Source organism: Calidris pugnax, unplaced genomic scaffold (genome assembly GCF_001431845.1).
Source record: "Calidris pugnax isolate Ruff unplaced genomic scaffold, ASM143184v1 scaffold135, whole genome shotgun sequence".
Taxonomy (NCBI): domain Eukaryota; kingdom Metazoa; phylum Chordata; class Aves; order Charadriiformes; family Scolopacidae; genus Calidris; species Calidris pugnax.
The window spans coordinates 2,930,356-2,947,060 of record NW_015090961.1 but is presented as its reverse complement, the minus strand read 5'-3'; the positions used below and the strand labels follow the sequence as shown (position 1 = coordinate 2,947,060).

The following is a 16,705-nucleotide window of genomic DNA, read 5'->3' as shown; positions in this document are numbered from 1 at the left end:
ACCACTTGCCCTTTGCATTGGGCAGTTTTGGCACAGAAACCAGTAACCAACTGGGCTACAAAGTGCTTTCCCCCCTCTTGGGTGGTCGCTCTGTCTCAGGGTGGCAGCGAAGCAGCAGATATTTTGAGCGTGACTCGCCTGGCTGGTAAGTGCTCACGACTCTGTGCAGATCCCCCTCTGTCTCAACTCCCTGCCCAGCAATAAATTCTGCTCCCAAACCTTAATCCTACCCCTCTCCCCCTCAACTCGGCATTCACATCCCTTTTGTTTTCAGTCCCCTCCTCACTCCAGCAGTAAGATGTGCCCTTAGCTCCTGTCCTGATAGGGCTGGTTTGGGTCGGTCTCCTCCCAGCCACCTCACTTCCATTCCTCTGGCACCTCTGGGGATTTTTCATCCCCTGCTCTCAAGCCTGGAGGCAGCAAGATAAAGTTTCCCAGGCAGGCTGTTGGAGGAGGAGAAGACCTATGCCATGCTGAGCTACCGGGCACTTCCAGCTCTGCCCTCCCAGCAGAGACCAACGAGCAAGCTGTGCCTGCCCTTGGGCTGCTCCTCCCAAGGAGGTGGAAAACCAGCCAGAGATTGGAATCTTTTCTTGGAGACATCTCCCTTATGAGGAGAGACTGAGAGAGCTGGGACTCTGTAGTCTGGAGAAGAGAAGGCTGAGGGGAGACCTTATCAATGCCTACAAGTATCTCAAGGGAGGGTTGAAGGAGGATGGAGCCAGATTCTTTTCAGTGGTGCCCAGTGAGAGGACGAGGGGCAACGGGCACAAGCTGGAACATAAGAGGTTCCACTCAAATATGAGGAGAAACTTCTTCACGGTGAGGGTGACAGAGCCCTGGAACAGGCTGCCCAGGGAGGTTGTGGAGTCCCCTTCCTTGGAGATTTTCAAGACCCGCCTGGATGCAGTCCTGAGTAACATGCTCTGACAAGCTCTGGGTAATCCTGCTTCAGCAGGGGAGTTGGACTAGATGATCTCTATGGTCCCTTCCAACTCTAAAATTCAGTGAAAATTCAGTGAAATTCAGAGACACGCTGAAGACAATCCGCTGTCTGTCACTGGGCTGGTCTCTGCAGTGGTTGTTCCAGGAGAGCTCCGTTATGGGCTCTCCATGCCCTACTCCAGCCCCAGGGAACAGAGAAGCTCACCTGCCCCTGCTCACAGGGAGACTCGCAAAAGAAACACAGCAATACAGGGGAAAAAATGTCCCAAAAAGCACATTTAGGAAAACTACCTCTTCCCCCACCTCCTACACAGTGGAGAAATGAACTCCTTCCACTTGCCAAGACATGTCCACTTGCCTTCCCCAGTGGTCCCAGATGGGCCAGAGACAGCTCTCAGGGCTGTACTGGTAAGAGATCTTTGGCTGAACCAAGGAACAGGAGCCTCCAGCCAAAGCTGTTTTAGAAGGGACTGCTCCCTGCAGAGAGGTCTTCAGTGCCTCAGCTGCAGTAGAGAGGACCTTCTTCCTTGGATGGGTGAAGTCATGTGCTGAGCCCCAGCTCCCTCTCTCTGCTCTCAAATTTTGTTATTTGTTAATATATATCAGGCACTTAGCATAGCTGGATTTTCTTCATTTTGAGCTACACTCAAATCTTGAAGACAAGGTAAAAATCTCACATGACAGCGGCTAAAATTTTCCTTCTTTTCTTTGGGAAACAAGTTCAAAATCAATCCTGGTTAGAAACATGAAATTGCTTCAAACTACAAGCTCCATCACTCATCTCCTGTCCCTAACAGTGGCTAGAAATGGGTGTTAAAGAAGCATAAAACGCTATTCCTGAGCCAGAAGCTGCATCCAGATCACAGCATTTAATAGCCATGGCTGGAGCTAAACTCCACAAATATGCCTATTCTCTTTTTGACTTCAAATCTATATTTGTTCTTAATAATACTCTGCGGAAACGCATCCTATCATTCAAACACACATTGTGCGAATAAGCACTTTCTTTTACTTGTTTGGATCCTGCTTCCAGGTAATTCCCATTTCACCCCCTCACTGCGGCGTGATAAGAAACAGTGGATTTCATTTTCCTAAGCATCCTCCCTGCATTAAATAATGCTTTTATAAATCTCTGCCACTAACCATGCCCACTGTCTCTGTTGCAGGTCCCAGTCTGTGCAGAAGATATCTCACATCTCTCTCAGCCCTGCCCCACACCCAGCTCTGTCCCTCTCTGTCCCTTTGGAGGTGGGATGGTCAGTGCTCCATGTGCACGTGGGCACACACCGATCAACATACAGACCTACAATGATGCTTTTGTTTTGCTTTCTGCTCTTTTCCTAATGGCTCCTAACCTTTAGATTCCCTTTTGAGCACTGAGGGTGGGGACCAGGATGGGCAAATATCCCCTTCTCAGTGCTTCTGTGTGAAGGTTTCCTGAGAAGTAGGTGCAGCTTTTCTGCTGAACATGCCCCAGGGTTTTGGAGCCAGCCTCTGTCTAAAGAGAAACTAGGGTTTATTTTCAATAAGAAGGAACAAATGCCTCAGACTACTGTACCTAAGCACCTGCCTTGCACAGGAATAAGGCAGGTTATGATGAAGAACACACATGTGTATCAAGAGAGAACTTCAAAATGAACCAACAAGAACTCAGTGCCTATGGGGGGACCTGATGCTTGGACTGAAGGTCCTTCTGAGACCTTGCGCCTCCCCTGTTCTACCAAAGATAACATTTTGCCAAGCCCAGAGCAGCACTCACCAAGGAATTCCCAGTGAAAAGAGGAAGGAGCATCCCTACCTTTTTGGTCTTGACTGTTGAGGCACAGCAGTCCCCACCATCATAGTTGCAGAAGGCTCTGTTGTTGATGGAGTCACAGTAGTTGTCCCCCATGAAAGGCTGAAAAAGGAAAAAGAGCAGAAAAAGTCTGAGAGCGTGGACATGGATAAAACCTGTAACAATACGTCAGCAGGAAAACATGAAGACTTGAAGGAGCCATATAGTTTGTAACATCACCAACTGCCCTGAAAAGCAAGAGATAATTATTCCCCTCTCCCTTCAAAGCAGACAGAAAAAAAAAAAAAGGACACTAGAATGAAGGGAAATGAGCCCTTGTTGACTTTTCAAATCCCACATAAGATGATGCTTCAGGAATATTAAATTGACTAGGCTCAGAGACAGCACCAAGGCATCTAAAATTGTGGCACCTTTTGATAATTTTAAGCTAACCTTCCAAAACTATGTGGGATAAGAAGAAGGTTATGTATAGCTGCAAAATCGGCTTGCTTTTAATAGCTGTACTTCCCAGCACAGTTCTCCTAACCGTGCAACAAGTGTCAGCAATGAGGGCACAAACCCTGTCACAAAGAGAGATGGAAGTGGTCTGAGCTCAGCACAGGGACCACCAGCTCTCATTCCCTGACCAGCAGTGACTACATGTGACTTTGTCCATGACATGTGATGTCCCTCCACTCCACAGCTCAGATCTGGGGTAATGGCAACTATTCAGAGCAGAGTTCTGGAGAGCTGTTGAGTAAAAATTCACAAACCACCTTGAAAAAGGAAATGTGGTCAGTAATCTGTGCAATGTGATCACCAGTCTGTGCGCTGCATACGACCTGAAGAAAAATCGTGATTCTGAAGAAAGGGCTTGAAGTCTGGTTTTTCATTACATGATGGAGCCTTCTTGGTCAGCAAGCACGAAAACCTTTCCTGGATGTCAAAAAATGTGTCTGATACGAAAAAAAAAAGCCCATGCCAGGTATGAGAAACCCAGGCAGCACTGCAAGCTCAGAAAAACGGATGCTCAGCAGAGAGCACAGTCATATCTCTGTAAGACTTCTCACACTCACAGGCTCACGGGGCCATTCCCATTTTATCTGCTCTTTGGAAAATTCATATATTCTGCGCAGTGAAAAACACACCAGGGACTTTCCTACAAGAAGGCATCACTGCAGAGCGGGTGGGGAGGCTGGTGGAGGTTTCCTGGGGGGATTTTGCAGCAATTGCAGTACCAGAGTCTCCCTGATGATTGATACCTGAAGAACCAGCAATGGGAGCTCACCATGATGTCCCTGGAGCCAGCCATGGCCACGCTCAGCAGTGTTGGGATGGACACGGGCTTTCACTGCTGATGTTTTACAAATTTAAATATTTCTATCAGGGTGTAGGAAATCCAGGCAATGATGGCAATACTGGACCACAGCAGGACTACCAGGAGGTGACTTGCTCACTGCATGTCACTTGTTTGGCTACATGCAAATGCTACAAAATGCTGACAAGGAAAGCAGAGTTACAGATTGAGGCTCCCATCCCTATAAACTGGCTCAACTCCATTGACTTCCACAGAGACTAACTTATTTGCACAGGCAAAGCCTTTGACTTGCTAATGCCCTTCCAATTTAATTAATATGCCAAGAGTTAAAAGGGAATGATTTATAAGTAGATGGAGAGATATTTTTATGCCAACCTGGTCATATTCAAAAATGTGAACTTTGCCCAATCCGAGACATTTTGTAGGCTTCTCCCCGTTTCCCTTGTCTTGCCTGGCTGTGCCTGCTCTTTGAGAAGGGCTTGCCTTTCATTTCCCAAGCCTGTGCCAGTACTCTACCCCTATGAACGCTGGAAAATCAGTAAAAGAAACTTGTGGAAGAATTTGCCTTTCACTTGCATTGGCAGAGTTGGCAAGTCAGCCCTTTGGAGGAGAAGAATGGGCTAAATAGCATCTATTCTGATTTGGGACCAACATCCCTGGAGACCTTGGAGGCCTGGCTGTGGAGGGTGAGGTCTCTACAGGTCTCCATGAATACTTTGGGTGTTCCTAAATTTTCGGAGGACTCTACAGGTAGCCCAAAGGGACTAGTTTTCTACTGAAACCCCTAAAATAGCTGCCGAGAAGAACAGGGCTGAGTCATAAACCTCTGTTCCTGCCACTAGGGAGCGACAAAAAATCACATTGCAGCAGGAGTCTGGGTCACCACTGTGCTCGCCAAGAGCGAAATAATGCCCCGCTTACAGCCTTCTGTTCAGGGAACCCTCCCTAATGCTAAGGACATTAATACATTAGGGATTTTATCAGCTTAATGGCCCAGTATTATTGACCTACTGGCTTATTAGTCCCTGATTCCACAGTCGGGAAAAAAGGCTTGGTGAAGATGGCGTTTCTTCTGAAATCTTAATGTCAGAGAACAAGCCCTGGCCCATTCCTGGATCCTGGAAGCATCATGCTCTAAAAATGATGCTAGAGGCCATTATCTGGGCCAATTGTCTGGGCAAAGCCTTCCAAGATGATAGATTGCGATGCAGTGACACTGCCGAATGAATGATGAAAAGAAGAAAGTTCCTATTGATGCAGAGGGGTCTGGCAATTAACAATGATGGAAGGGAAGAAAATGCTGAGAAAAAGCATGTCAGTAATAATGGCTTCTGGTAAATTATTACATCATTGCAAAGTTTGCCTCAGTAACAACTATCCTTAAACAGCAGGAGAATGGATACCCAATGGTGCATCAGCACCTGAATGGCATTTCTTAATGGTCGCTGGATGTTATTTTAGCTCTCTTTGGAGAATAGGGGCGCCCAGCCAGGCTGCATGAATGTAATGCGTGAGATGGCTTATGACATTCAAAGCACTGACAGCAGAATGCTTTTCATTTAGGGAACAACTAGACAGAAACTATTACATTGTTGGAGAGTTATTACCCTCTTGGGCCCGACATTTGTATGCGAAGGAAACCTGTCTTTCACTTCAAGACAAATCACGTCGCCCAGCAATGTGGTCTAGAGTTTCGTGTCAGATTTAGGAGTTCTGTGCCACGTTCTGCCACTCCGGGCAAATAACTTCAGCGCGCTTGTAAAATTGGGTTACTGGGTGCTGAGAGCGCAGTCGGTGCTGCAGAAAGTCAGGAGATGTGGGGTCAAGATACAGCTCTTCCACTGCTCGTCCATGTAACCAAAGCAGCCAGCTATCCCTCTGCCTCTGAGCCACCTCATTTCTACATTTCTACAATTTCTATCCTTACAGAGATGCTACAAGGATTGACTTCTTGACCTGGCTGAGATACTCAAGGGCTGGTATGATGGAAACAGCAGGAGCACCATGACCCAGAGCGAGGTGCTCCAGCCCTGTTTAACCACTGGAAGCATCTTAAGACTTCCTGAAGACTGTTGCCAGCAGAAACAATGTCCTTCAAAATAATTGTGTTTTTTTTCAAATAACACACAAGACTGTAAAAACGTATCACAGCTGAAATGTAACTGCATTTTTCTGATTATTTTTTCTGGTTCAGATGGGGATGCACAGTGGAGGGATGTGTGATTCTCTCACTGTCCAGCTCTGCTGTCCACCCAGAGGTACCACTTCTGCCTCTGGCTTTCCTAAAGTTTATCTGCACAACCAAAGCCCAAAGCCTAGCTGGCCCTGGAAAGAATTGGCCATCTAATAAGATGTCAAAATCAAGGAAAAACAATTGAAGTTTTTTGCAACTTCCCAGAAATTCTCAGATCCTGGGCAATTCTGATGGTCTACCGCTGCTGTTGAGCCACTTGATCCTTTAACTCCTGGGAGAGTTGCCGAACTGTTGGCTCTAGGAAAACCACCAATTTCACCATTGAGTGTCGGAGCTGATGTAGGAGACCACAGTCTGTTGGATAGGACATTCAGGGCAAAAGCCTGTTTGCCCCACTTTAAAAACCAGTATTTACAACCCAGGTGACTGCAGTGACCGTTACCATAACGTTTGGGAGAGGGACCACCTGAGCCAACGCGAAAGCTCACCTCGCAGCCTTTGACGCAATGAATCAGGGAAGGGTGAGGGTACCACTTGAGTCCCGCCGTGCAGACAACGCTCTGGAGGGGAGAAGAAAAAAAAAAAAACACAACCACAACAAAACAGGTTAAAACAAAGAAATCAGTGTACAGAAAATCAGCGTGCTGGCTCCTACGGCTCTCCCGCACTTAACCAATGAAGTTCAGTTCCTAACACCTCTTGTGTTCTTAGGACCTGGCCGTCCTCCAGGTATTTACAAGAAGTGTTGGACTTGACACTTGCAATAACAGAACATTTGAGATTAAAATAATATTTAAGGTTCTCCTAAAATGTCATGTCCAATATTTCACTCATGGTGGGGAACATGGCTGGGAAAGGCAAAGGCACAGGTCCACTCTCCTGCTCCTGGGTAGGAGGGAGACATTTTAGGAATTAACTGAGGTATTTCTTTGGTGCTGCAAATCACTATTCTCTTTGGCTACCCATTGTATCTGTGCTTCTTGAAGATGCTAAAGGTGGAATTTCAGATACATTTTCGCACCATCCTTTAGATCTTAAATGGAAGCACCTCCCACTACTTGCCTGCAGAACAAGCCCCAGAAAGGACAGCATCAACTGCTGCATTATATGAGCTTTATAATACTGCCTGTATTTATAAGAATTTCTGGATTTATAATGAATTCTGGAGTGCCTAGTTTTGGGCAAAAGTGATGACCAAGTGATGAACCTACTCAACGATGACACACCCAGGGCAGCCATTGGTTGCCTGTAGACGTGGAAACTTAGATTTTAAGAGTGGATGAAAAGTCTGGCCACTCAGTGGAGATGGTAGTTCAATACCACAAAGGTCTAGGAGATAGGGCTCCCATCCATTCACCAGGACAGCAGGCACAATGTTCATTTGGCTTATCCTCAATGGGTCCAGTCCCACGTGGGACTACAATGTCCAGTTGGGCAAGACAAACATGTGGGCACTTGCCCAAGGGCAGGGGTTGGATGGAGGCCTGGTGAAGGAAGGGATTAACATTTGGGAAGACCTGACGCACAAGCCATCCCCTCCCCTGTTTATTTGAGGGCTAATTTAATCCATCTGCAGGGGAACCTCAGCATGTTTTTACAGTTTCTGTCATTTGAGGCTTACCTGGCGCGTGCTAGAAAAAGGACTTTTATACTATCTGACTCGGGCTGTTTATCTTTCCGATGCTCTCGGATTTTCCACTATTAGTCAAGCCTGGCTTGCCCCACCTGCCTCGCAACAGGGCCCGTCTGTGTGAGCGGGGAAGCGGCCGGGCGAGGGGGGAGGATGTTGTTTATCCCCCGGGAAGGGAGGCTGCAAGGTGCGGGGGCCCTGCGGTGTCAGACATTCCCCCAGCGCCCTCCTGACAGACAGCTGGAGGTTTCCAGGCTGTTGCCTGCCACAAATGGTGAGATGTTTTTTGTTGGGTTTGTTTTAAATTATTATTTTTTTTTTTCCCCTCCCTCTTCTGTTTATTGCACTTCAGAGGGAAAAGAAAGGAAACTTTTCTAGGTTTCAAAATAAACAAGGCCAGTCAACAGAGCGGGAGGCGGGGGAGAGCAAAGGAAGCAGTTCAAGAACATTTGAACCCAACAATTAAACCAAAGTAGAAAAACTCAGGCATTTGCCTCCTGAAGCCAAGGCCAGCCAGACAATAAGTAGAAGTGCACTTCCAAGGAGCATCTCATGTTCCCCTGGTAAGAAGCATCAATATTTACAAAACCTCTTGACGTGTGTGAAGGCGTGTGAGCGTGTGGAGCTAACAAAAGGAGCCCAATAGCCCTGAAACGGGCTCTTAAGAAAGGAGGTTTCCAAGTGAGAGCAATCCCTTGCAGAAGATGCACTGACTACTTTCCTGGCATTGAAAACCCACCACCCTCCCTCAGAGGAGCGGATGGAAGGCAAAGTCCCTGCTGGGACGGTGTTCTCCTCGGAGCTCTCGTTCAAGATCATCTCAATCCCAAGGGCTGGACAGCCTCCAGGGAGAGGGAGTACAGCCCCGTGCTGCTCTCCGCAGTGTAGGAAAGCCAGTTGACCTTGTGCTAGACTCATCACTGGGACAGCCACGTTGCTCTTGAGTTGTACCTTCCCTCTCCTGAGATGACACTTTGCTAGGTGAGTGGAGACCATTAGAGCTGCTCCAGCTGAATTCAATTTTTCTAACACCCATGGAGCTGGAAGCAGAAGAAGCGTGGGGAAGAGCCCTCAGCCATGACCCTGACTCCTCTCGGTTTTCCAAACCCTGAATTCCCACCACCCAGTCTGTTCTCCTACCCTCAAGCTGCTGCTGTGCTTTGTGTGAGAGGGGAGACAGGAGAGGGGTTGTCCATAAAGGGAGAGCCTGGGTTGGAAAATTAAGAAACTGGGCATGATTCAGGTTGTTGGGCATCATTCCTGCCTCTTGTGGTGCTGCCAGGCACAAAGGTGCCACAGGGTGCTCCATGGGGCAACTGAGATAAACAAATCAGTATAAAAAGGCAGCAGCACCGTGGGACGTGACCAGGATCCGATGGCACCAGTGTGTGCAGAAAGGAAGGTGGACTTACAAAGCCAACAAAGGATGCAGTAAGAGGTGGGTGGAAGGACCACATGTGACACCTGCCAGGCCATGCACAGGGCATAAAGCCCATCTGGCCACCACCTCTACAAGCCCCATGCCTTCCCCATGCCACCATGTGCTCCGAGCCACTGTGGTGACACTTGCCACCCTCATGGGACCAGCTCCTCTCGTGCGTGGGGCTCTGCAGCACAGCTGTCCTCCTGCACGGGCCACCCTTTATGGACCTTGGTCCTGTCCCCATCCCAGAAACGCCATCCAGCCACATCTGCGGTTCGGTGGCTGTGACTCCATCCGCTGCCAGGGGAGAGGAAGGCGGGACGCACGCCCACAGTAGGTGCCACGGAGCCAAGAAAGCAAATCAAGCTGTCATTTGCTCCTTGTGAGGGAAGACCTAGTGCCTCCGGTCACGGCGCTTCCCTCCCATGGTGGGACTAACACAATGATGTCAACCATCTGCGGGCTGTGGAGGGGATTAGGTTTCCCCAGGAGAGGCGGGTGGAGAGATCTCCTCCACCTTAGATGGGTCAAGTGTCCCCCGGGGCTAAAGCCCAGGGACTGGCATCTACTGGTCTCAGCTCACTCTCTCCACAGGCCCTAAATGAATGTGACAATTAATGCTGTGGTGGTGAGGGGATCTGCTGCTGCTGCCAAAGGAGGGGAGACGTGGAACTTTGTGGCTGTAGCTACAGATAGGGTGGGAAGTCCTGCCTTCCTGGGCACTGAGCCTCCACACTGCCATAAGTCATGTCACTGCTCTGTGACTCAGTTTCCCTGCCTGCAAAATGAGCCCAAGGAAAGAGGGGAGGGGAAGGGAAGAGGAAAACAGCACTAATGAAGAGAGGAGCATTTAAGAATTCCCCTTAATGACTTCTGGACATCCAGGGCTCGCAGTCCCTATGGGAAAACCCATCACCAGCAGTGGGGCAGAGTCCCAGGGGCACCCTCAGCCCTGCTGGTGGGCAGAGTTGGGGCACGCCGACCCTTTGAGGGCTACCCTGGGCATGCACGTGTTTGCGCAGTATTTGGCTTGTTCCTGAGGCAAGGACCCAAATTCAGACAACCTGAGAAATTCGGTGTCTGCCCTGTTCCTCTGCAGTCCCTGGGAAGGAGCTGCCAAGCCAGATTTCTGAGACATTCCACTTTTTTTCTCCCCACTGCACAGTCAGCCTTGGCAGCTCCATCCATAGGTGTCTTCAACTGCTCACGGCCCCGTGCACCCACCCAGGAAATGGGAAATCATGGGAGCAACAAGGGTCACTCCAACACGGCCAGCAGCAGAGCAGCAGACAGACAGATTTGAGGTGAATTGTGTTTTCCTGCTGAAAAGACTGATTCTGAAGGCACTGCCAACTCGCGCTGCTTTCGGCAAACTCCTTCAGACCCAACAAAGCAACTCAGCCTAAGCCGATGCCGAAAAACACAGCAATATTTAGACATTTTTCAAGATGAAATATCTGTTGTTGTTTTTCCTTTGAGAGGACATTTAATTTCTAAGGCTTTTTTTTTTTTTTTTCATTTTCATTAAACAAAACATTTAAAAAAAAAATCCCTGGAAATGAAACACTAAGTTATGTTCAAACCAACATGGTTTTTCCTCCAATTTTTTGGTTCACCAAAAATCACAACAACAAAAAAGTCACTTTGATTAGGAGAAAACATTTTTTTTTTTTTTTTTTTTTTTTTTTAATTTGACGGAACTTCCAGCGAACCGAGAAATCAAGTGATTTGCACAGCTCTGCTCTAAACAACCCTCAGAGGAGGGATGGGTCCCTCTTCCCACTTCGCTTCCATAACATCTGTTGCTTGAGCAGCCACACACAAATATTGTTGTTTTTTTTCTTCTTGCCAGTTCTCCCTATGTTTTATCTGCTCTTGTGCTCTCAAAGGTAAGCTCCAGAGATCGCTCCCGCCTTTATCTGCTCCTCGTCCTGCTCTCGTTTGTACGTTACTTGTGCCTGAAATTAAGTAACTAAAAGTGTTTCCTTTGCGTCATTCAAGTACTTTGAGATCCACAAAGACTTGCCGTGTAAATGCAACCAGCTGCTCGCTTTACTCGTACGGCACAACAAGCAGGCTGTCACTGCCCGTAATTAGAGCCACATATTATTAATGATATATAACACATTGCCATGGGGACCTTCCCCTAAGGCATCCCAGCCCCGGCTCTCCAGGCTCTCCCTGGTCCCACCAGCAGCAGCTCTCCCCCGGTGGCACCCAGCGAGGCACGGCTCCTGGGGGGTGACATCCCCTTATCTGCAGAGTTGAATAAGATGGATGTTTCACAGCTACCAAAAAAAACCACCCCTCCAGCGTGTCTCAGCATCATCCTAAAGGCTCCCCTCCATCTCCCAACGCAAGTTTGCAAGCCCAAATAATTACAAAGTGTTGGTGGGGGTCAAACCTTTGTCTGCCCACAGCCTAAAGCTCTTGCAAGATCCTCGCCATCAGGACAAAAGAAAGGTCTTATTTACTACTGTACTCTTGGAAACCATGATTTCTCCTCCATCCCTCACTCCCCTCATCTCCCCCTTTACTACTATATGTTTTCCCTGCTGCCTAATGAGCCCTCCAGAGACCTGCAGGTATAAAACTCGTTACAGCTCCCTCTGTGTACCCGCATCAATAAACGAAGGAGCGCAGCGGAGAACGGGAGGGAAGCTGTCACTTTATTTCACCATGAATTACAAAACCACTTTAAAGTCTAGCACTCGGGAAAGGGCCGGTGAGAAATTGCCCCTAATACAGAGATAGGGGTTTTCTTTATGTTTCATGCCAGAAACTTGGCAAAGCCTCAGCTTAGGCAGTAATATCATCTCGGGAGGCTGGGAAGGACACTGCAAGCTTGTCATATTCTCTGGACTTGGCTTCCCCACCCCTTTCCAGGATTTATTCTATTGCTCCATGTGAAATAGGGAAGTATAAAGTGGCAGAGCTTTTTGGAGCGGCTCACTAGCCACAGCCAAGGCCAGATTTCCAAAAAAGCCCAAACCCTGGGTATATATTTAGGCATATAGAGAAGCAAATGGACTGTCAAAGCCGCTCAGGACACGCTGGGGCTGCGTTGGCTGCTTGTTCTCCTCCTCAATGGGGCTGGAGTGTGTAAAACAGACTCCTGCAAAGCCAGGAGCTGCCTGTAAAAGCCAGCAGTGTTTGCCCAAGCACCCTGCACCCTGCAGCCTGGTGACAGGGGATGTGCCAGTGTCTTCTGATGTGCACTTGGGCATGTCCAGATAAACCCCTCCACCGCAGAAGAACCGCTCAAGCGCCTGGTTACAGGCGGCTCGGGGCAGGAGGGTGCGTTTGTGTCGATGGCACGAGGGTTTTCAGGAAGGTGGATGAGTGTGTCTCCCTCTGGTATCCGAGTGTAAGCATGGAACCACACAGCTTCTTGCTGCAAGGGGGTGTGTGTGCAGGGGTGAGAGTGTGTGCAAGGCACTGTACGTGTGTGCAAGGTGCTGTATGTGTGTATGAGACACTCTATGTGTGTGCAAGGCGCTGTACATGTGAGTGAGGCACTGTATGTGTGTGCAAGGTGCTGTACGTGTGTGCAAGGCGCTGTATGTCTGTGTGAGGCACCATATGTGTGTGTGAGGTGTTGGACATGTGTGCAAGGTGCTGCAGATGTGTGCGAGGCACTGTATGTGTGTGCAGGGCCCTGTATGTGTGTGCCAGGCACTGTATGTGTGTGCAAGGTGCCGTGTGTGAGGTGCTGCACACGCATGCAAGGTGCTGTACATGTGTGCAAGGCACTGTACATGCATACAAGGTGCTGTCTGTGTGTGCAAGGTGCCGTATGTGTGTGCAAGGTGCTGTATGTATGTGCAAGGTGCCATATGTGTGTGCAAGGCACAGTACATGTATACAAGGCGCTGTACGTGCCTGCAAGGCACTGTGCAAGTGTGCAGGGCACTGTATGTGTGTGCAAGGTGCTGTACGTGTGTGCCAGGCACCGTATGTGTGTGCAGGGCCCTGTATGTGTGTGCGAGGCACTGTATGTGTGTGCAAAGTGCCATATGTGTGTGCAAGGTGCCGTATGTGTGTGCAAGGCACAGTACATGCGTACAAGGCACTGTACATGTGTGGCAGGGTGCTGTACATGTGTGCAGGGTGCTGTACATGTATGTGAGGTGCTGTAGGTGGCACGTCCCCCCTGGCACAGACGGTGCTGGTGTGTGCTGAGGGTGCAGAGCAGCGGGTGCCGCCAGCAGCGGTGCCCCTGGCAGGGCTGTGCTGAGCAGGCAGCTCTCCCATGCGGGCACAGGGGCAGGGGGAGGACTCAGCCAGCTCTGCCCCTGTGCAAGGTGCTGCAGATGTGTGCGAGGCACTGTATGTGTGTGCAGGGCCCTGTATGTGTGTGCCAGGCACTGTATGTGTGTGCAAGGTGCCGTGTGTGAGGTGCTGCACACGCATGCAAGGTGCTGTACATGTGTGCAAGGCACTGTACATGCATACAAGGTGCTGTCTGTGTGTGCAAGGTGCCGTATGTGTGTGCAAGGTGCTGTATGTATGTGCAAGGTGCCATATGTGTGTGCAAGGCACAGTACATGTATACAAGGCGCTGTACGTGCCTGCAAGGCACTGTGCAAGTGTGCAGGGCACTGTATGTGTGTGCAAGGTGCTGTACGTGTGTGCCAGGCACCGTATGTGTGTGCAGGGCCCTGTATGTGTGTGCGAGGCACTGTATGTGTGTGCAAAGTGCCATATGTGTGTGCAAGGTGCCGTATGTGTGTGCAAGGCACAGTACATGCGTACAAGGCACTGTACATGTGTGGCAGGGTGCTGTACATGTGTGCAGGGTGCTGTACATGTATGTGAGGTGCTGTAGGTGGCACGTCCCCCCTGGCACAGACGGTGCTGGTGTGTGCTGAGGGTGCAGAGCAGCGGGTGCCGCCAGCAGGACGAGGCCGTGTCCCCTGGCAGGGCTGTGCTGAGCAGGCAGCTCTCCCATGCGGGCGCAGGGGCTGGGGAAGGACTCAGCCAGCTCTGCCCGTTCGGGAAATGAAATACCCTCTGTATCAGCTTCTTTTGCCATCCAAAAGCAGCGCAGGAAAATCCAGCCTGGCCACCCAAAGAATGTGAAATACCGAACAGGAGGAAGGAAAGAAAAACCACCCGGTGCTCCTTCTCTCACTGCCCATCACATCTTTCTGTGCAATCATTCCTGTTTCCAGATCAGACCCACCGTGGGTGCTGGGTGGATCTGAGCACACCCAGCTGGGGCCTTTACCTTGAACTGACTTTCACTGGGAAATCACAAGAGAGAAAGGAACTTCCAGAGAGAGCCCCCACGTTACCGGAACAACATGCAAAGACACAACAAGGACCAGGAATTCCTTTCTAAAGGGCAGAATTCCCCAGGAATTGGGTTCGTTGGATGAACCCCGGGTAACGCTGTCCACTCACTGCACATAAAGAGGCAAGAAGGGATATAGTCAGGGATGCAGAGATCACCCACCTTCACTCTCTGAGGGTTCATCCAGTACTGGATGTCTTGCACAGTCTCGTTCACACGCAGGAGGATGGGCTCGTGACTGTGGTCCAGACAGGAGGTGGTACACTCTGCACCTGCATGGAAGAGGATGAAGGTAACAGTTAAAGCTTCTGGCCCTTTCAACATCTTTCCAGCTGAAGGATAGGAGTAGGGTTCATTTTCCCTAAATTGCAATTAGCAGTCAACCATAACTATCACATATCTTCTAGCCACACGCGAAACGCTGAGTACGACCATAACTATCACATATCTTCTAGCCACACTGAGTACAACCCTGCATCCCAGCAGGAGATCGTGGGGGTGGCAGATACTCCAGGACCTTTTTTGTATGAACTGTGTATCTCGGTATTTCTCCGGTTATTAACTCCAAGGAAGGGGTCAGGTTTTGTGCTTTCAGATCATCAAGCAAATGAGAAGGTTTTTCCATTTCAACTGCTCTTTCAAGCAATGGGACTGATTAAGCAGAGGCTGCTGAACTCATCTCACCTATGACACGATGAAAACTTACCGTTTGATCTATCAAATTCACAGACCTTCAATAATAATCTTTCAGAGGGTGACCAAACCTAATGATACTGCAGACGAGCTATCACCTAAGTCCCACAGTCGATAAGACGTACACAGAGAGGTAATGATGGCTTTGTTCACACATAAACCTGCTTTTTCTCTGATTAACTGTCATGCCCAGTGGGAATCCTGTCCCTTCTTTATTAAAACATGCTGTGATACTCTGCAGCAATATCCCAGAGCCCTGTGGTGACACAACCGTAAGCCCTAGCGTGTTGGACCATTACCATTTCCCCCCTGGAAAATCACTCTTGAATGGCACAGCTGCTGCAAACATGTCATTAGGATTTCTGCACTCCAATCAGCGCTGGGGGAGGAATTAATCTCCGCACTGGTTTGGAGAGCTGAACCTTGGGCTCAACACACACCTCAGCCTGGAAGGGCAGATTAGGTGTCTGAGGAATTACCGAAGGTGTGTGGGATTCATAGTGACCATGACTGGATGCTATTATTTTCCCCACCTGCTTCTGCCTTCTCACGTGCTCCCCCACGGAGGAGTCAGCAGGAGCAGAGCAGACCCGGGCTGTTGAACCGGGGAACGCTTGGGGTTTGTTTTGCTTTCCCAGCACACGTGGTGGTGGCTCCACGGACCTGCTGGATGAGCCCCATTGCCACCAGCCCCATCGCGAGTGAGCGGCAGGAGAGCTCCTTCTCCAAAGGACATGGATCAGGCTTCCAAAAACACAATAAGAGAAGAAAACCCCAAGAACCTCATCCCGAAAGGTGGTGCTGGGCGAGCCTAACAAAGTGTGTGGTATGTCTCCATCTGCTGAGGATAAGAGCCAACGGCCGCTGTGCCCTCGCCGAGCTCTTCCTCCCTCTCCAGAGAGAGCCACACTCTCCTGGAGGATCTGGCCCATCAGTCCCTCACCTCCATGGCATCTGTGTGGTCCCACCACAGGATCAGGCCCACCAGACCACGCATCTGGGATGGGGACCTACTGCCAGCCACCTCAGCACGGCTGGGAGAAGACCCATCTGGCCGGCGCCTGCTGCGTGGGCAGCTTCAGACCCTCCTCCTTCCAGCACGGAGATGCTCCCCTCCAAACCAGGAATGGGTACTTCTCTCCTCGCAAAAACCTGTCTGGCTCTGGGAGGTAACCTCCTCTCAAGGGTAAAACTCCTCTCGCCACATGAAGAGTGGCTGCAGCCCTCCGGCCGCCGGCTCTCCCGCACCCCACCACGCTATTTACGCTGACGGAAAGGAGCGGGTCGGAATTGTTTTGATATATGATCTGTAATTGGCATCATTACAGAGCGGTGATCTCATCCAGGTCGTGTTCTCCTCCCCGGGGAGGGAACACAAGGAGGCTCGTGGTCCCTCGCATGGCTGCGATCTAATGAGGGAGCCGCGCAACCA

General features: G+C 49.7%; 1 protein-coding gene across 1 annotated transcript in view; it reads right to left on the bottom strand.

The window, feature by feature from the left end:
• PAPPA (pregnancy-associated plasma protein A, pappalysin 1) overlaps positions 1 to 16,705 on the bottom strand; it is a 194,612-nt gene that overhangs the window by 13,971 nt on the left and 163,936 nt on the right. Inside the window, exons 19-21 of the mRNA XM_014952304.1 lie at positions 14,743 to 14,852; positions 6,720 to 6,791; positions 2,744 to 2,842 (exon numbers count right to left, since the gene is read on the bottom strand). Coding sequence (XP_014807790.1) covers positions 2,744 to 2,842; positions 6,720 to 6,791; positions 14,743 to 14,852 — 281 coding nt within the window. The remainder of the gene's footprint in view (positions 1 to 2,743; positions 2,843 to 6,719; positions 6,792 to 14,742; positions 14,853 to 16,705) is intronic.